At 37.9% G+C, this 21,571-nt stretch overlaps 1 protein-coding gene across 6 annotated transcripts in view; it reads left to right on the top strand.

Moving 5' to 3' along the window:
* Positions 1-21,571, top strand: part of FBXL17 (F-box and leucine rich repeat protein 17) — a 513,866-nt gene that overhangs the window by 176,184 nt on the left and 316,111 nt on the right. For all 6 annotated transcript variants that reach the window (XM_027970556.3, XM_060416076.1, XM_060416080.1 and 3 more), the window contains one exon: positions 951-1,081. In XM_027970556.3, coding sequence (XP_027826357.2) covers positions 951-1,081 — 131 coding nt within the window. The remainder of the gene's footprint in view (positions 1-950; positions 1,082-21,571) is intronic.

Here is a 21,571-nt window from a genome sequence, read left to right as displayed (position 1 = left end):
ATAAGTAGGGTGACATTATACAGCCTTGACATACTCCTTTTCCTATTTGGAAACGGTCTGTTGTTCCATGTCCAGTTCTAACTGTTGCTTCCTGACCTGCATACAGATTTCTCAAGAGGCAGGTCAGGTGGTCTGTATTCCCATCTCTTTCAGAATTTTCCACAGTTTATTGTGATCCACACAGTCAGCGGCTTTGGCATAGTCAATAAAGCAGAAATAGATGTTTTTTTGGAACTCTCTTGCTTTTTCCATGATCCAGCAGATGTTGGCAATTTGATCTCTGGTTCCTCTGCCTTTTCTAAAACCAGCTTGAACATCAGGGGGTTCATGGTTCACGTATTGCTGAAGCCTGGCTTGGAGAATTTTGAGCATTACTTTACTAGCATGTGAGATGAGTCTACCAGATGCATCCAGATTAATTCTTTGCATGTTATTAAGAAAAAACAGCTTATTTGAGATGTAGTTTATTTGAAGAAGATAATTAAGAGCCTGCCATCTTTATTCACCTTGATAAAATATCACCAAGATATCTCTGAGTTAACAATTTGCTCATATTTTATCTTTTATAAAAAAGAAAAGCTGTACAAAAATGGTATTATCATGAAGATAAATATCTGAAATCAGTGTTAAAGAAAATAGTCCTGTCAAATTGTAGGTAATTAATGTGATCGACTTAACAGCTTTCCCACATATCAGAATGCTACTTTTGATTTTTATGATGCCTCAATAAAATCTGCTTGATTTTAATGTTTATTGCCATTTATTTGTTCACCTTAGATTTCTGACTCATTTCTTATTTATTATTAAAATATTATGTAACCATTTAGTTTAATAATTCTAAACTATAGTCTATTATTCAGTACAGTGATATTCTGTAATCAACTATTCTTAATAGTTTTTGAGGATGTAGTATTTATCTTTCTCCTCTTTCATTTTATTTATCTCATTAGCTAAGAAACCTTTCCAGCTTGGACCTACGTCATATCACTGAACTGGATAATGAAACCGTGATGGAAATTGTCAAGAGGTGCAAAAATCTTAGCTCTCTCAATCTCTGCCTGAACTGGATTATAAATGACAGGTAACCATCTTAACATCTTAAAAACACTTTTTCAAAGGGAAGCATGTGTTTTGCGTACCAAGCACTGATTATCATTATAATAAGGCATGTCTAAAGAAAATGTGATATAGCCATGACTTTTAAAATAGATATGTTTAAGTTTTGAAAAACATTTAGAAGTATACTTTTAACCCATCCAGTTTTGGGCTTCCCTAATGGCTTGGACTTTAAAGAATCTGCCTGAAAGAGAAGACCCAGATTCCATCCCTGGGTGTGGAAGATCCCCTGGAGTAGGAAATGGCTCCCCACTCTAGTATTCTTGTCTGGCGAACTCCATGGACAGAGGAGTCTGGTGGACTACAGTCCATGGGGTTGCAAACAGTTGGACACTACTGAGTGACTCACACTTGCTTATATTTGCAGCAACGTTTAAGTGCTGAGATTCATGTTTCCTAAACAGTTGTAACAACAGAAGTCTATTGAATCTTCTCTTTGTCACTCATCCAAGACATATTGTTTATTTGTTGCTTTAATATTTTTGCAACTTTTTGTGGTTGATTTTACTGTTCATTTATCAAGGAAAATGGTTCTGAGAAACTATTTCAAACATTATGCATTCAGATCTTTTCTCTAGGATGACATTTTGTTTTCTGTATAAATAGAATTTGTTTTGAATGTTAAAGTCATGTGATGGATAGTTTAATACGTAGTATAAAGATGTGTAAATTGTTTTAAAAATAGGCATTTAAAAATGTTTTAAAAATAAACAGTGATAATGGATAGGTCAGTTTTTCTCTGAAATATTGCATGAGGGGAAAAAAAATACAAGAACCCTTGAAAATAGACTTCTTTGTAATGAACGCAACTGCAGAGTACCACTATTCTGTACTTACTCGGTGCTTCTCCGACTCTGTGTCACATCATGGACTGTAGCCGGCTGGGCTCCTCTGTCCATGGGATTCTCCAGGCAAGAATACTGGGTGGGTTGCCACGCCCTCCTCCAGGAGATCTTCAGGACCCAGGAATGGGACCCAGGTCTCGTGCATTTCAGATGGATTCTTTACCATCTGACCCACCAGGGGGTCCTACTGCTGATTAGTTTAGGTGGGTTCTTAAATACAGGCATGAGATAAAGTTCTTGCTTAGTAGCTTTTCAAGAATAAATAAGTTTTTAAAAAGGCCACCAAAAATATATTGCTTTCAAAATAGAAAGCCCTATTTCAGCTAAAATTAGAACCTATTTAGATTAAAATGTTTTTTGTAAAATAGTGCAGTGATTTATAAAGTTTGTCAGATAATGCTTTAAATTTAAGACATTTCCCCCTTTCACTTTTAATTTCCCTTTATCCTTTTAACAGTAAAATCATGTAGACTCCATTTTCCCCAAGAATGGCAAATTCTAGTGGCATTCCTATAAATTACCAGCATTAGCCTTTAAATTATGTGTGATAGCACTTGACTTGGCTCTTTCTTAGTAACATTTTTCTTGAAGAATTTACTAATCCAGAATTGGTCCATGGTCTTCATTTATAAAGGGTGTTTATGGTTTCTGAGTAATAGTCACTGTGTGAGGTGTATCAAAATCTGAAGAAAATTGATGAACATTTAAAAAATTAAATTCTTTTTTATAATCTACATTCTTCCCCATGATCAGTTATGTGACGTTTTAAAATTATCTTTTAAATGTTTTCCGTAACAACTGATAAAAAGAAGTACATGAAGAACATCATCCCGTGGTTTCAGGTGTTTAGTATTAGCTTAATATTCAGGTAAATGTCTTAGTAATGCTTCAGATTGAAAGGTGAAAACTGCCACAAAATGGATATGAAAACGATGGAAAAGACTCAGTACTTGGAGCCTTCAGAGGTGAGTGAGATGCAGTCCATATAGCATCATAAGGGTTATCTGCTCAGTAAACAGGTTTTGCTTTTGCTTAGATTTGTATCATTTACACAAAGATACTCAAGGATTTCTCATCTTCTGGTGCTTCAAATGCTTATGTAGTCATAACTGGGTATTTACACATGAAAAAAAAAGAGCAGCCTTCACCTTGCCTTTCCTTCCCTTTGTTAGGTTCCATCTGCTCAAATCCCTTTCCATAATATTTCAGTTGGTTTTTTTTTTTTTTCCTGTTTAACTAGAATGATTATTTGGTGTTTGATCCTAAATGCTGTACTGTAGAGATTTATTTGCAAGGAATGAAAGGGTATTTTTATGTTTTTAATGGAAAAGTTTGAATTAATTGAGAAAACATGCATTTTAATGAGGTTGAGCGGTAGAGTTTTAAAGATCAGACTCTTTTAGGTTTTAATTACACCACTTGCACTTATCCTGTGTACTGTAATAGGAGTTTCAAACATTAAAACCCACTTTGCAGTGTCATCTAAATTAGTCAGCTCATTGTTCTTGCCATACTCTATCACTAAGCTAAGTAATATTTGTAATTATATTGGTATAAATCTAGGACTTCCCATCAGGCTTAATTATAATTTCAGCACTTAGCCGGGATGGGTTAGTAACCTTTCCCATGGAGGACACTAGAATGCACTAATGCATTTAGCCTATCAATTAGTGTCTGTTTTACGTTTGTTCATTATTATTATCCTCTAGTAAATCAGAAAGCATTTATTAACCCCCTACTAAATACTTGGTGCTGTGCCTCAGACTGTGGGACACTGAGTTCCTGCTGATCCCAAAGGTTTTCCTCTTTAGGTGACATAAGACTTAATGAGTGAGATAATAGTGAGCCTTGTAAGGATAGAAGGAAGGACAGTAACCTTTATCATCCAGGTAATTGATAGGCACTTTACACGTGTTCTCATGTAATCCTTTCAACATCTTTTGTTCTGCTAAAGGTCATACTATTCCTATTAAATTTAGCCCGTTTGTTTAATTTTTCTTTGGCTTTTCTGATTGGATGTGTTTTTTCCATCTTTACTGCAGTAAAAATTGGATGGGGATAAACAAAAAGCAAATGGCTAATGAGTCAATTTCCATTTCATAGTTGGAGTTCACACACAATTGACATTTATACGTAACATTCTTAGTTTTAAAAAAAAGAATCTCATTATTTTCTTTCATAATAAAGTTATAGTAGAACCTTTAGATACTATTTTATACCTATACCTTTTCATAATGCCTATGAAAAGGATCTATGTTTAATGCTGCTAGCTTTAATAATGAATTCTTCACATGAAGATAAAGTTTGATACTCTTCTCAGATCTTTAGATATAAGATTTATCCTGTATTTTAAAAGATTTTAACAATAAATATTTTCGAAGTTCAAAATTTTAAAATATTTAGTAACTTAAGGTCTTTACTGTTAAGCGCACGGAACCTTTTAGCATTTTGTGGTTCTTGATCTGTGTGACTAAGACATGCTGTTCTTTATCTTTGTTTTTTAAAAAGCACTTTTTGTATTTAAAGAGTTAAACAGCATGATATTTTCTTGTATTCAGAAGGATGGTCTAGTAGTCATTTGACATTTACCATTGCTTTTGAATACAAATAAAATCCAAGTGTTTTATAAAAAGAGGACACTGACTATTTCTATTGATGATTTAAATTAAACATCTGGTCATTATTTCTCCTGTACTCTTTCTGACTGGAAGTTTGTTGGAACGTTTACTTGTATTTGATATAATTGTTTTGCTATTTCACATTCAATTTGGTCTTCACTGTTTCTTTTCTTTTTATGTTTCGTATAGAGTCCAGAAGCTGCATGACTTATTCTTTGAATTTGCAGCTTAAAACAAAATTGAATGTATTGACTCTGTTGAACGCAGATAGGACACTTTCTTTAAGGAGATAACTTGCTGCGTGAGTCTTATATTTATGTAAAGGGGGCTGTTGCATCAGTGAACATCCTAAAATTTGAGAAGTTTTAAATCTAAGATTGTTGTGACCAGTTTCTTTTAAGTATAAAATAACATTTGCAATATGTTACTGTTTCTCTTTATATGTACTAGTGTTTAGAATAGTAACTATAAATGTTTTCTCATTAAATAGACTTTTAAATAACAACATTTTGAAATTGCAAACTGGCGAGCCAGAGTTGAGTCCAGTCCACAAAGCTGTTTTGTTTGGCCCGTACAATATTTAAAAAATTGAGTAAGTTGCCAACTTTAAGAAATTGGGTTGTTCACGTAAAAATCTGAATTTGGGCCTTCTTTTGGGAAAGTTGCAGATCTAGCAACACTGGACCCACATTTTCTCTTGTCAGCGATCTTTCCAGGATGAGTAATGGGCTTTTCTCGTCGGTCATTCTTCAATTTCTTCATTATTCCCACCCAGCACGATCTATTTTATAATATCCACCTGTACCCACCTAGTCTACAAATTGAATTCTCCCTTATTGAAATTCAGAATATAAAGATTTTTAGGTAAAGATTTCTTGTTTTAAATCAAATAGTTTTTTAAATTGAGTCTGATAAAATATATTAACAGATAATGGAGAGTTAATTTGTTTACCTAAATTAGTTCCTTCTTATCTCAGACCTCAGAACTTTGGCCAACAGGTTGAAGTTACAAAGGGGGACAGAATTCAGCTTAAAATAAGTTAAAACCTTGGTTTTCACTGACTGCCTTCCAAAATAGAGAACTCATTCCCACTTACAGTTCAAACAGGAGTGTTACAAGCCATTTCCTGAATAACAGAGTTGAATTAGTATACTAAACTACCTCCAACTTTAAGTCTGTGATTCAAAGTGAATTTATTTGCAGTGCTTAGTATTTGATTCATGATTCCTCTGTTTATAAAACTTAGAAAAGCCTTAAGACTTCTTTTTTTTTTTCTTTTTTTTCTTTTTCGGCACAGAGCCCTTTTTAGTCTTTTAGGCACTCTGAGATTGAAGTCGCAGAGTGACAGATTACTCCACCGCCCCTTTCAGGGAGACTGACAGCACCCTGGCTCATGTAAAACTCAATGAGGCTTTCTATAAAGATTTTTCTAACTCCCTTGATCTTCTCTGGATGTTTATTCTGTTTCTTCTTTCAAATTTCCGTTGATTCAATAAAAAACGGTGACATTTAGAAATAAAGTTCAGAGAGGATTTGAGCAGGTGTTGGCGATATAAAATATTTGCTGAGTGCCCATTGTGTTTTATTTCCAAGAATTGTTTTGTGAACATATGCTATATATTGTTTTTATAAGTGTTTGAGGGCTGGATGGATAATCTACCATCTTCCTGTGAATGTCATGTCACAGTGGACTTAGAATTTTATTTCATTTCAATCCCCTAATATTACTTAATTCTCCTAGAGACAGAGGTTTAACGATTGCCCAAGCAGGGGACAAACCTATCCATTAAAATCCAGCAGGCATAGTTGAATTTGAGTTGGAGAATGTTTTGTTTTCTATTAAAGTTAAGTGGTCTGGAGGAGAGAAATACTTTTCACCTTGGAGTACTGAGTGTGAAGTTTGAGCAGTTTTCTCCTATAAAAGCACGAAAACTTAGAAATAGAGAGGCAGTAAAAACAGCGCTGCCCATCGAAGCAGCTCCGCGGTGGTGCTTGGAGCCGGGCTCTCCTGCCTGCAGAGACTGCGGAGGAGCCTGTCTGCATGCCTTTGGTGCCTAAGAAAGTGGCCGGGCTGGTTGGGTGGACTTTTACTAAAACTGAATTTTATTTGTTTCTCTATAATTTTAGTGCATAGTTTTGAGTATGTTCTGTATGTATCAGATTTTTTTAAATGAATAACTGTCTTTTACTGACTTCCGGGAGGATTGCAGGGACAGAATGGAGCGTTTCTGAGCTGGTGACACTTGTTTGGAGCTGGCTTAGTTTTGACCCTCTCTTTTATAGTCACAGTTATTTGTAAGGCCATCCCTAGAAGAATAGAATGATGCTGGGGTCGGTGTTCTTCCAGTCCCCTGTGCATGCGTGTGTGCGAAGTCACCTCAGTCACGTCCGACTCTTTGTGACTCCATGGACTGCAGCCTGCCAGTCTCCCCTGTCCATGGGATTCTCCAGGAAGGAATACTGGGGAGGGTTGCCGTGCCCTCCTCCAGGGGATCTTCCCGACCCAGGGAGCTAACCCACATCTCTTATGTTTCGTGCGTTGGCAAGTGGGTTCTTTACTAGTGGTGCCACCTGACAAGCCCACAGGCCCCCTGGCCATCTTTGAAAATGATGCCTCTGGTGTCCTATCCATTAGACACTCTCTTTAAAACCACGCTTGTTTTCTGTGGTGCTGCTGAGACTGAAGGGTATAATATTTTCTCTCCTTTGTTTTTGAACCAATGTTAATAATAAAAGGTAGTAATAGCTACCGTTTATTACAGTCTGTGCCACACAGTGTCCAAAGTGTTTACACCCTGTGTTTCATTTAATCTCTGCCACCCTGAGGAAGATACTAGCTTCATTTAGATGAAGGGATTAGAGTCCAGGAAGATTAGACCACTCTCACCTCCTAACTGGTGGACACAGCCTCGGAGCCCACTTTTCCGCCTCCAGAGCCCCAGCTCTGACCGCGAGGAGCACACTGCCTGCCCCAGGCCTCCTGCCCTGTGTCCTGCTTTGCTCAGGCCAGTCTCAGCCCTTCCCTGTGGATTTGGGGTGTCGTCAGGTTCCTGTCTGTGCCGCTGCCGCCCCTTCTGCGATCCGCATGTCCAGCTTTGGATGGTGACTTTTGTGGTCACCCTACCCTCAGACTATGCTTGGTCTTCCTGAACATCAGTAGAGTCTTCCCTTTTCTTTTCCTTATGGGGTATCTGAGAAGTGAGAGTTTCGGATAAGACCGGTTGTGGTTCAGTCTTGCAGTCACGTCCTTCTCTTTGTGCCCGTTCACAGCAGCCCGCCAGGCCTCCCTGTGCATCGCCATCTCCCAGCGTTTGCTCAGACTCGTGTTCCTTGAGTCGGTGATGCCATCCAACCGCTCCATCCTCTGTCACCCCTTTTCCTCCTGCCCTCTTGGGAGCTCAGGGTGTTTTCCAGTGAGTCGGCTCTTCGCATCAGGTGGCCAAAGGATTGGATTTTCAGCTTCCAGTGAATATTCAGGGTTGATTTCCTTTAGGATTGATTGACTTGATCTCCTTGTTGTCAAGGGACTCTCAAAGAGTCTTCTCCAGCATGACAGTTTGAAAGCATCAGTTCTGATGTGTTCAGCCTTCTTTATGTTCCAACTCTCACACCATACATGACTACTGGAAAAGCCATAGGTTTGAATATGCAGACCTGTGTTGGCAAGTGATGTCTCTGCTTTTTAACACGCTCTCTAGGTTTGACATAGCTTTTCTCCAAGGAGCAAGCGTCTTTTAATTTCCTGAGTACAGTCACCATCCGCAATGATTTTGGAGCCCAAGAAAATAAAGTCACTGTTTCCATTGTTTCCCCATTTACTTGACATGAAGTGATGGATCCAGACGGCATGATGGTAGTTTTCTGAATGTTGAGTTTTAAGCCAGCTTTTTCACCCTCCTTTTTCACCTTCATCAAGAAGCTCTTTAGTTCCTCTTCAAGTTCTGCCATAATGGTGGTGTCATTTGCTTCTCTGAGGTTATTGATTTTTCTCCTGGAAATCTTGATTCCAGTTTGTGATTCATCCAGCCTGGCATTTCTTATGATGTACTCTGCATATAAGTTAAATGAGCAGGGTGACAATATACAGCTGACATACTCCTTTCCTGATTTGGAACCAGTCTGTTGTTCCATGTCTGGTTCTAACTGTTGCTTCTTAACCTGCGTACAGATTTCTCAGGAGGCAGGTCAGGTAGTCTAGTATTTCCATCTTTTGAAGAATTTTCCATAGTTGTGATCCACACAGTGAAAGGCTTTAGCGTAGTCAATGAAACAGAGGTTTTTTCTGGAACTCTCTTGCTTTTTCTATGATCCAACAGATGTTGGCAATTTGATCTCTTGTTCCTCTGTCTTTTCTAAATCCAGCATGTACATATGAACGTTCTTGTACTGTTGGGCCCTAGCTTGAAGGATTTTGAGGATCACTTTGCTAGCATGTGAAACAATTGCAATTGTGCAGTAGTTTGAACATTCTTTGTCATTGTCTTTCTTTGGGATTGGAATGAAAACTGACTTTTTCCAGTCCTGTGGCCACTGTTGAGTTTTCCAAATTTGCTGGCATATTGAGTGCAGCACTTTCACAGCATTATCTTTTAGGATTTGAAATAGCTCCACTGGAATTCCATTACCTCCACTAGCTTTGTTTAACTAAGACCTATAGATTTTAAAAACATCTAGATTTTGTAACAAAAACATTTTTTCCCCAACAATGCCATTTACAAATGCTCTTAATTTCTTCCTAACTTTATTGAGGAAAAGTAGAAAGTGTTGCTCATTTTTATGTCTAATATCACATCTGGCTCATATTTGATACCAAAAAGAATTTCAAGATGAATTTAGAATAGATATTTAAGCATGTGATGATGCGTATTTATTTTTACAAATATTATAGCTTCTGCAGGTGCTCTCTGGCAGTTGTAATAAATTAATCATTGCAGAGTAAAGGAGAATGCTGCTAAGTCACTTGAGTCGTGTCTGACTCTGCGACCCCATATATGGTAGCCCACCAGGCTCCCCTGTCCCTGGGATTCTCCAGGCAAGAACACTGGAGTGGGTTGCCATTTCCTTCTCCAATGCATGAAAGTGAAAAGTGAAAGTGAAGTCTCTCAGTTGTGTCCAACCCTCAACGATCCTATGGACTGCAGCCTTCCAGGCTCCTCCGTCCATGAGATTTTCCAGGCAAGAGTACTGGAGTGGGTTGCCATTGCCTTCTCATAAAGGAGAATACTAGGTGCTATATACTTTGAGTAAGCATTACTGAGTTAAAAAGAAGGAAGTTAACTTCATTGAATGTTTCAGTACCTTTGGTAAAAAAAAGTAACTGCCATAACTAATCTGTATATGTGATTTTTCAAATAGCTGATGATATTTTTCTATAGAACAGAAAGTTTCTCTGATGAAATGATGTGTGCTTTTATCCTCAGATGAAATTCAAATTAAAGGTACTTTTTCATTGTTTGGTATGTAGTGATACTGGATATCAGTTCTGATACTGGTTTTTTGAGTAATTCTAGTTATTGAATATCACTTACAGGAAATATTAATTAATATATAGCACTGAAGCATTTAACCTAGTACAGTTACTTGAAAGGAAAATCTATATGAGGTCATCTGTATCTTATCTGTGTCAGCCAGGTTTGATATTTAACTCCAGTTCTGAAGAGATGGAAGCTGGATTTGACGTGGACGAGTTTGTCTTATTGATTGTCCATGTTCGCATTATTTTGTCTTGCGGAATAATGTCAATTTTTATGACAGTTCCAACATACAATGGTAATTTTAAATTTCCACTTTGTCTTTGGTTCCTAGTGAGCGATGATAAAGTATAAGTAAACATTTTTGTAAGTAACAATAATAGAGCTTTTATAGTATCATATTATTGGTATTCCTGGGTGTGCTATTTAAATATTGTTACTGATTCTGTGTTTTTAAGGCAATATAAAGATGAGTGAATGTATATATTAAGCAGTTAGTCTGTGGGATTAAAAATCATGTTTTATATGTTATGAAATCAGAATTCCTGATCAAATTATGGGAAAGGATGGACACAATTTATATGATGAAGAATGCACTGCTGTGCATTGGGAGGCTTCCTAACCTCAAACCCATTTTAAAATTGCCAACATTGAGCAAAATCTTCATCTATTGATGAAAATGATAATAGTTTATTGACTGTTCAGACAAATATATGACTTCCTGCCCTGCCTCCCCTTCCCTAAGGAGTTGTCTTATTCTTAATCCCCAACCAGAAATGGTAATTAAAATAACTCACTGTTGTCAAAATTTTAAAATGTATGATAAATGAAGCCCAGTAAATAGTGAAAATATGAGAAAGGTGATTAAATCTGACAATTTCCTTGTAAAAGGCTTGAGATGATAAATATCTCCTGTGATTAGTTATTAATTTTGTGCAAGAGATTTTGCTTCAGCCTAAAATATTTTATGAACAGTGGCGTAAAGAAATATCTTAGAAGATAGGTACACACATGTTTAACCAGAGGAAGAATTGCTGGAACTTGACTGGTAATAATTAAAAATGGCAGACTTGACGTGTTTGTGCCTGGGCCATTTTCTGAATGATGGCCCTTTTAGAAATTAAAGAAGAAGACAGGGCGACCTACAGAATAACACAGTACTTTCAGCTTGAGCCTTTTTGCCTCGTGAAGATGGAAGGGTTTTATGTATATCACTCCTCAACTGATAAAATATTTAAGGTAGCATAAAATAGCTCCTTGCTTACTAAAGTTCAGAAGTTAATGAGACTTGTTTCATTAACAGTTATAGTTGCACTGCCAATAATTTGCCTTAAAATGAGTGCGAATTCCTCTACTGTTAAGGAAAAGAGGAAATAATAATGGTGGTTGTAATGAGTGCGGTATCACATCACTGTCGGCTGAATCCATAGCACGTTGGTCGACTGGCGGCAGGCGACATTGTGTGGCTGTGTGATGTTTTGCTTATGACTCTCTCCTTGGAAGGGGAACCTGCCTCTTTGTCTATAGCCCTCTGCCCCAACCTCAGCCCCAGGTACCTCGCGTAGAGCCCAGCTCAGAGAAGTAACTTAATACCTGTGTGTTGAGGGAATTAGGAATGCTGCTTCTGCAGGATGGGTAAGTCTGTTTTTAAATTTGGCTTGAGCTCTGGTTAAAATCCAGGCGATTGGTTCGCATGTCCTTTTTTCCCCAGGTTTTATTTATTTCTGAGTTAAATTGGTACTTACTAAAGTAAGGGCTGCTGTCCTGTCTGGGTTCAGATAGAGCTTGCTCTCGGTATTGCATCCTTTCTGTCTGAAAGCGGCAGCTCCGTGTCCTGGACAGTGTGCTCTGTGCTTAGTCTCTCAGTCATGGCCGGCTCTTTGCGGGCTCCTCTCTCCACAGGGGTTCTCCAGGCAAGAATACCGGAGGGGGTTGCCGTGCCCTCCTCTTAGGTTTATAATGTTGAATCGTTGGCTTCTGTCTTTTGAATGGAATCTTTGGAATACTTTTAAATGAAGACCCAGAAACTTTGCTCTTCATATGTAATGATACCTTGTATTAATTGAAAAGAGGCAGAGGAGACAGATACAGAATTTTTGTCTGTTTCTTGGTGAGAAGAGTATGGCTGTATGAGAAAACTGTCTTTTTTAATTCTTCCTATAGCACTTTTAAGTGCTGCTGTTGAAGTGTATGTTTAATATTTGGTTAATTGTTAGTATGAACCTAAGCATACTGATTAAGAGCAGGTTCACATTAGAACAATTATCTGGTTAATTGCACTGGTGCAAAAATAGGCTAAAAAATCATCAGAACATCAACTTGTGAAAGCACTGGCAGGAGTTGAAAACCACTAGGCATCCCTCCTGCAAATCGCATCAGCAAAGCAATTAATTTAGGGTAATTGCTTTTCTGTTTGTTCAAGATGCACTCTGGAACTGTCTTTTGAAGTCATGGCAATTAAGATTAGTAAGCAATATAACGAGAGAGTGTTAGAATTGCCACTATTTTTCAAAAATGGTAACTATTCCATATGAGCCTATATAGCAGATCTGTCACTCATGGAGGGCTTTGAGATAATTGGAGCAAAAGGGGAGTATGTTAGACACACAAGATTCCCTTTAAGAGTAAATTGAGTGGATTATCTTTCCCGAATGGTAGCGCAGTGTTATCTTTAATCTGTAGTTATCGAGTCGAATTATCTAGTTTCAGTAATGCCCACTAAGGAGGCTTGTTCATATAGGAGGAACGTCCCTAAACACCAAAGACGGCGCTGGCTGGTGGCATTTTCTCTAGACAGGTGTGTGTTTGGCTTCTTGTATGCTTCTCATAACGTAATCAGGATTTTTGAATGTCTTAAAAACCAGATTAGGCATCCCTCTGTTGTTTAAGTTTTCCTTTATTGAGTATTTTGGCAGCACCAATTTGTCTAAAATTGAAAACTACTTGAGTTTCCAATTGTTTCTTTATGAAGCCGTGTTGTAACTGAACCTCAGCTAAAAAAAAAATGTCAAGTTTAGGAAATTAACCATTCCCCAAACCGCTTCTCTGTTCACCATATTGTCAAGCAGCAAGTAGCTGTTTCCTTCATTTCTCTCCTTCCTTAAGGAGCAGTTCTTATCACGCAGTATGTTCAGTGGCATATCCTGCCCCATGAAATTACCCAGAGCAGATTGTATTGTATCGTATTAAGGACTGTGGCTCTTGAAATGAATCTTTTAGAGACAGTCATGTTAAAGGAAGTTTTGGTAGCATTTATCATTTAGTGACTTTCTGTAACTGCGACAAAAATTTAGAGAGATAGTCATTAAAATTAGATTTGATACAATAAATTAAACTTCAAGTTTTGCTTGGGCATTCTACTTTTTGCTTGTTAGTGGCTATAAAAATCTCGTTCCTTATTTCTGCTTAAATCTGTATGACTAGATCTCTAAAGCCTTGCTGATGAACTATACCACAAAATTATTTTTCTCTAGTGATCATTTTTATGGAGAAGAACAAAAGGATATTTAGTTTTTACAATGATATGTTTTTCTTTACTTTTAAAAATAAAATGTCATAGTTTCTTGAAGTGTAGCATACTGATCCAGATTTTTTGGTGATTCTATTTGTTGTGAATTTTTTGACTAGAAAGCTACATGCTGAAGGTTGAAATATCAAATCAGATGAAAATAAATATACTGACTAGATTAAATAGAAAAATGTGGAGGACTCTTAGAACACAGAAAAACAAAGAAGTCTAAAGGATGGTATCAGTCGCGAGGTCTGGATGTTGGTCTTCTTTTAAGTCTGTCATTGAAGCAACAGAACAGTGTTCTCTAGATTGGGGGAAACTCAAGCTAGATTTTTCTTCTTTTTGGTTTTAAGACATGAATTCTGCAGTTATTTATAGTTGAAAGATGGCATAGGTGTTATAAAAGTTTGTCACTATTTTGCAGGCTTTAGAAGATTGCAGACTATAGCCACACACTTCACCCACCGCTGTGTGCAGGCCTGTGTGCATTAAGATGTAGCTATCCTTACATCAAGAGGGCATCTTTCCCTAGCCCCATGCACCTGCCCTGGCTTTGTGACTTGCTCTAACCAAGAGAATGCAGTGGAAATTTTGTGGGAGGGCTTCCAAAGTTTGGCTTCAAGAGGGCTTGCAACTTTTGTTCTTGCCTTTCTGGAAGCTGCCCCGCCTGAAGAAGCCCAGAGTTGTCTCTCTGCAAACGGGAGATCACCTGGAGATAGAGGTCTAGCCAGGGTCATCTGTCAGATGTGTCCGTAATGCCGGGTCAGACCATCCAGCCTCACGCAAAACTTTGGATTCCTGCAGCCCTGTGAATAAAACCAGCAGGACTGCGCCGCTGAGCCCAGTCCAAATTGTTGGTCCAGGGACCCGTGAGCAGATAAGGGCAGTTTTTGTTAAGCTATGAAGTTTTGGTGTGGTTTCTTACTCAGACGGTGATTTTGTACCTGATCTATGTTGAAATTTTATAGTAAGTTGCCAAGAGTGTTTTATTCATTACCCTATTTAATTATCACATCAACTCTGTGACATAGGTATCATTGCATGCATGCATGCTAAGTCAGTTCAGTTGTGTCTGACTCTTCGCAACCCCTATGGACTGTAGGCCTCCAGGCTTCTCTGTCCATGGGATTCTCCAGGCAAGAATACTGGAGTGGGTTCCATGCCCTTCTCCAAAGGATCTGAGCCACAGGGGGAAGCCCTATAGGTATCATTACACTCTATTTTATAGATGAGGTTAAAATAAAAAAGACTCAGAAAGGTAAAGGATCTTGCGGACAATCCCAACTAGTAAGCACAATCAGGGCTGAATGGAGATCTCTCTGACCTCAGTCCCATCTACCAAACTTCCCACGAAAGCTTATTCTGAGTTTTAAAATACATTTAGTTGCAATAAGCAGTTAAACTTACCAGTAGAGTCTGTTGAATGTAAGTGCTAGCTAAATTGCATTGTAATAAAATAAATATCATTGATTAAATAAAATTACAATAAAATAACATCCATTTGCAGTTTCTAGTGTTACTGTTTAATTTTGATTATTCACCTAGAAAAATGCAAGGGGAAAAAGACAGGTCTTCTGAAAGGTATAGTGTGGATACAAACTTAAAAGTACATAAGTAAAGGGCTTGATTTTAGATAGATTTAAGACAGTTTTCCGTGTTTCATATTATTCAGAACAGAACCTTTTCTACCCTATTGTCAAGTTAGGGAGAACTGGAAAGGAGTCCACGTCTTAGAAGAATTATGGCTGAAACTTAATCACTGTTATGTTTGTCTTTAACATCTGTGTTTTTTAATAATAAGTCTTGTAAGGACATAACTTCTATGGCATAGTGTCAATAATGGTACTAACACCTATGACAAAAATACCACAAAAAATTCCACAAATAGAAGTGAGAGTCTTTTCATGTTTTAAACACTTTAAATTTTAACTATCACCTTAAAGACCATGCCTCAATAAACCAGTTAAGACTGGTAGGTGGTTTTGATGTGTATACCATAGCTCATCTTACCATTTGCTATAGCAGCACACTAATCAAGCCTGCCTCCAGGTTTTACTGCCTGTTAAATAAAGCCTGGAAACATTTCCCTCTGTGATTTATTATGGTATTTTGAGAAGTGGTTTCATTTGGGAAATACAGTTTCCATTTGTTTTCCTTTTAACTTGAATTTAAACTCGGCTCTTATTTTTGGTTTCGATTAATCTTTTTTTTTTTTTTTCATTAGCAAGTTACCAATATGTTTTAGTATTTTGATGTTATGTTGTATTACACACACAGAGAGAGATGAATATTTTGTGTGAATATGTACCTGGAGAATCTCACATTTGGAGAGAGAGAGTAGGTTGAATTTTTTTCTTTTAGTTTTAATTTATACTCAGACGGATTGTAAATTTCTTAGAATGTGACATTGATAACCGCATAGGAATTAAAACTGTGCCTGGGAATTCTGTCTTTTCTGTAGTCCTGGGCTTCTAACCAGAAGTTTAGTAAATGTGTGTTGATTGATTAGATGGCAATACAAATGAACCTAGTGAGCATGAGCTAGTGTTCAAGGTAAAAAAAAAGAAAATGAACTGTTCATACTGGTCAAGAAATAGAGCAAATCAAAATAAGTCAGTCGAAATAGTCAAGCTCATGTACGGAGTGGAGACTTAACCTTTAAAAATGCTTTATAAATGTAATTGAAGAGTTAAAGAGGCACAAACTGACTTCTCTAACAGAGTGGTGGTTTATGAGAGAGGTTCATGGATACAGTTTTAGTGTGACAATATGTTAACCTTGCTGAATTAACAAAACTGAGTGAAGGCAAGGGGAGAGAAATCTGGAAGAAACATGATATCCTTGCGGCAGCAATTTATTTGGAAAAGGGACAGCAAAATATGTCATGACAATGTCCTGGCTTTCATCATTAAACTTAGTAAGGAATTTAAAAAATGAAACAAAACAGGAGAGTTTTCTGTAACATTTTTTTCCTGCAGATTTATTTGTTGGATAAGTATCTTCAAAGAAATATATATTACTTATCATACGGTTAATATTTTGCATACTGTGTTCTTATTGGAATTACAAATGTTTAATAATTTGTAGCTTTATAAGTTGTCCATTTTCTTCTTGTTTCCAAGATTTTTCTTTTACAAATTTATTCCCAGTACGAAGACAGCATTATTAGGTTATAGAGGAGCTTTGTTTTTGTTTTTTGTTTTTTCCTTTTTGGTGATGGCTTTTGGCAGTTGTCTCCAAGTGCAAATGTAACATGTAACAGTGAAGCTTGTTAGAGGGGAGAAGTGTGAAGTATCCCCTGGCAGGCCCCGACAGGTGTTTAGATGTCCACACGGCCACTGCGGCTCCTTGATGCTGGCATCCTGTTTTGAAAGTGTAGCTGTTTTAAAAGAGACAAGGCCAGCGTAACTTTTCACTCCTGCTGCTCCGTGTCTGCGTTTCCCCCAACAGTATCTTCCTGTTGCTTCGTTTGCGTGGCCACACTCATCTTTAGTGACTTGCCACTGATAGTTGCGTCTTACATTTCAGTCCTCTGAATAGGCTGTGGAGTGCACACTGTTCTCAGGTAAGAGAACTGAGAGTTTGTGGTGATCCACACTGATGAGCTTGGGTGTCCACATGGGGGAGACCATGGAAGAGTAAGTAATTCAAGGTAGCAGGAAGTCCTAACAAGTGCTGTCCATGTTTTTAGTATTAATTGGCATTGATTTCATTTCATTGTTGGGAGAGTAGTGTCCCGTAAGCATTTAGGTGGAACAAAACTTCTAGGTTTAAACCTGGACTGTAGTTAATCTTCAGTGCAGTTCATCCTCAGGCAGGTAATCAAAAATACGCAGGTTATTTTGAAAGTTCTAGTAAAGCTGTTATTTAAAAGTGCTAATCATATACAGGTGAAAATTCCAGAATATACCCAAAATGTATTCTAATCATCAGTATCAAGCTGCGATCATTTATTTTGAGAATCACATTTGCAAGCTAAGTCCATTTAAAATCAATACTCAGTGTAAAAGTAATTCTTTTAAAAGTGAAATTACTTCTTTTAATTTCAAAAGAGTAGACACACCAAGCTGGGTTGTTTGATTTCAAGTATTTGTACAAGTGAAACTTAACTTCCAAAGACTTTGGAGTAGGAAAATTGACAGCTTTTGACTTTATATTTTAAAGGCTATGTGGTGGAAATTTTTGTTCAAATTAAATTTCTATCTAATTTGATGTGACTGCTTTTGACATTCACAAATTATGTCATTCATTTCGACATGCAAAGAAGAAACCCAATGACTTTGGGATTCAGCACTGAAGAGCTCTCACAGGTGCTTAGGCATGTTACCTCTGTCTCCACCAGGAATAATGAGATAATACCTAAATGAGATGCTGTAGCTTTCCCAGAAGCCCCTGTGGACGGAGTCTTCTCCCCTTTCGAATCCATTACAGAGCTTTGATTCCCAGGAACTGTGCCCCCTTTAATTTGTGTCTTCTTTCCTTCCTTAGAGCTGTGATCTCTTTTCCTTTTTTGTTAATGTAGTCATTGGTGACATTCTCTCAGTAAGTTTTCCCCCGTTAACTTAGATCTTCTTCCATTCCTTGAGTCTGTAGAATATTTTCTTTTATTGTCAGTGTCACTGATGACATTTTCATCTGATTCTTGACATATTCATTTTATAATACATGGCATTGTAAGGAGTTTTTTGGGCAGTGACATTTTGGCAAACACTTGCCAGTGGCTACCAGAGAAGGTCAGTTAGATGCAGAACAATGAAATACATTTCTCTGGAAGTCTTCTCTGCAGTACTAATGAATAGGGCTCGTGGAGGACGATGGGAGTTGTTGTTATTGTTGCTCCAGACTTTGTCATCGTCATTCACCGTATAACCTTGGTAAGCTTATTTCAGTTCTCTTTTATAAGACTGGGGTAATGAGAGCCTACCATAGTGAAATGTTTGGAGGCTTAATCATGTTTCAAAAGCACCTTGAGTATGAATCATTAGTTCATTATTAGAATGGTGGCTGGGGTGGTATCATCCATCATCGATGCTTTATCACCATTGTAGCCTTATGGTTCCCTGCAAATTGACAGCAAAGGTTTTAAATCAGACGTTTTAAAGACACTAGCAGATTCTTGAAGGTTACTTATTGCTTATGGTGTGGTGACACTGCAGTGTTCATAATTATCTGAAGACAGTAAGGCATTTAGTGTACATTCATTTTTGTATATTTTCGTAAACATCTCTATTTTCAGATTAAATGGGTGAAGTGTTTTCAGATTCATAAATGGAGTTTTTTTTTTTTACCATAAAATAAAACACCTTAATACATAGCTACTTTACCTCTGTAAATGTTTTGCACTTGCAGTTTGCATCCAAATTTATTTTAATATTATACTTTTAAAAAATATATTAAGATTTTCTATACATATACACATACTCACACATGCATCATGGAATAATGAGATAAATGAAATTCAAAATATCTCAGGAAGCAGGGCTCTCAAACTCTAATTTCTGTTTCAGTTGAGGAACCATAATGACTGAAAGTTAAGGAAACTCACTGTCCACTTTGCGTGTCCATGTGTAATTCTTCGCTCGGTATACTCCGTGGGCCCTCTGATCTGACTGGGCGTGGCTTCAGAGGCTCTAGCCCAGCCGCCTGCCTGTGCTCTGTCGGCGCTTCATCTGTTGCATATGTGTGCATACTCTTTCTTTTCTTTTCTTCCTCCCGTCTTCTTACCACGTTTTCCTTCATCTTTCATCTGAATCTGTTTGGTTAACATATTAAATCACATTCTGGCTATCTGACATTCAAGATGCTGCTTATAACTAAAAGATAGCGCTTTCCAAAAGTATTTTAAAAGTCAGGTTATTTATTCTCAGTTAAAAATAAAAAAAGACTACAACATATCCCCAGAACTTTAGGGCTGGGGCAGCTCTATGAGAGGTTTAAAAATACTGCAACATCTCCCTGGAGCTTGTGTTTTGCAGGAGTGCCGTGGGGAGGACACGGCGGACTGCCAGGGGCAAACCGCTAGAGGGAAGGCACTCAACACGCTCATTTCCCTTTGCTCTGTCTTGCTCTGTTTTTCCAGCCCTCTGGCTTGCAGGTTTATTAAAATGCTAATGATGTTTATTCTATTTTTATTGGCAGCTCTCCAGATTTGATTATTGATATATCTGAGTAACTGTGAAATGCAACATCAAGGTCTCACTTGACTCTTTTCCTGAGATTTTTGTCAGTAGAAATATAAATAACCACAATGTCAACTGGATCGTACTGTAGTTTTTCATCTGTGTAAGAGTGAAATGTTGCAAGAGCACTGTCAGCTCTGGGAATGAGCTTTTACTGGGATAGTGAGGGGTCTCCCGCGGGCTCCATCCTTAGGTGAGTGTTCTGCCCTGCTCTCTGAGGAACAGTCGTATTGCCAGTAACGAGTGCCTCTGTGTGTGTATGCACTTTCGTTGCTGTTCTCATTTTCTGGCCTTTGGTATTTCATGTCTTGTACAAACGGACTAATGTGTACTGAGAGACTATAGCGTAATCCACCGTGACTGGCAAGGGAGTGAGGAGTTACCATGTTGCCCCCTGCTCTTCTGCAGATTTTAACCACAGAGCCTTGGGGTTCAAAAGGCTTCTGAGGATGCCTCCCAGGGCTCTTGTTTTGCAGTTTGGAAGCTGAGGCCCCAGGCTCACCCGTGGCTTGGCCAGGTCTGTGCTGCGTGCGTGTGCTGAGGGTGGGCCGGGAACTGGCTCCCCGGGTGCTCAGGCCACTCGGTTCCGCTCTGAGCTTGTCCCTCACCTTCCATCGTAGCCACTTACTTGCCATCAACGCTTGTTTTCTTTCATGGCCTAGAATGGAGCGGGAGTATCTCTTACATTGTGCGCTCTTGTATTTCTCTGATGCCCCTTTGTAAAAATAGCAACACATACACAAGGAGGGTTTTAGTTATTTTTCTTTTTTAAAGTGGAGACTACCTAAAATCTCACTATCGAAATCCTTCCATTGTTGACATTTGGGTGACCGTATTTTTAGATACGCACATGTGACCGTGTCCTCCCACCGCCTCTTTCTAGAATTATGTTGTGTTTGCTATTTTGCTCTCTGTATTTATGTCAACAATATACTATGGATTTACTTTTATTTTGATAAATACAGATCTGTGTCACCATTTCGTATGAATTTATGATAGGGTTTAACATATTGTACTTAACTAATCTCTTATTGATAGACATACTAATAATTTCTAATATGATGAATATTCTTATACCTATGTCTTTGTATGCTTTTAATTTTTGTCTACTTAGGGTTAAAATCTTGAAATGGAATTTGTGCATATAAGGATAAATATACATATAAACTTTTACGTATCTTTCTCATTCCCCATAGAGTATATCAATAAACTGTGTCCCTGGAAAAGAATATCTGTTTCTCCATACCTGTGCCAACTCTGGATGTAATCATCACCTACTTTGGTGCATTTAAAAATAACCTTAATGTTTCATAACTGAAAACTTATAATAAATTATTTCAGCTTTAGTTCAGTCACTCAGTTATGTCTGACTCTGCTACCCCATGGACTGCAGCACACCAGGACTCCCTGTCCATCACCAACTTCTAGAGCTTGCTCAAACTCATGTCCATTGCGTCGGTGATGGCATCCAACCATCTCATCCTCTGTTATTCCCTTCTCCTCCTGCCTTCTGTCTTTCCTAGCATCAAGGGCTTTTTCAGTGAGTCAGTTCTTTGCATCAGGTGGCCAAAATATTTGAGTTTCAGCTTCAGCATCAGTCCTTCTAATGAACACTCAGGATTGATCTCCTTTAGGATGGACTGAATGGATCTCCTTGCAGTCCAAAGGACTCTCAAGAGTCTTCTTCAACACCACAGTTCAAAAGCATCACTTCTTCAGTACTCTGCTTTCTTTATGGTCCAATTCTCACATCCATACATGACTACTGGAAAAAACGTAGCTTTGACTAGACAAACCTTTGTTGGCAAAGTAATGTCTCTGCTTCTTAAT

This window comes from Ovis aries, chromosome 5 (genome assembly GCF_016772045.2).
Source record: "Ovis aries strain OAR_USU_Benz2616 breed Rambouillet chromosome 5, ARS-UI_Ramb_v3.0, whole genome shotgun sequence".
NCBI classification, from domain to species: domain Eukaryota; kingdom Metazoa; phylum Chordata; class Mammalia; order Artiodactyla; family Bovidae; genus Ovis; species Ovis aries.
Note: the sequence above shows the minus strand (reverse complement) of the source record. Positions and strands in the feature narration are given on the sequence as shown.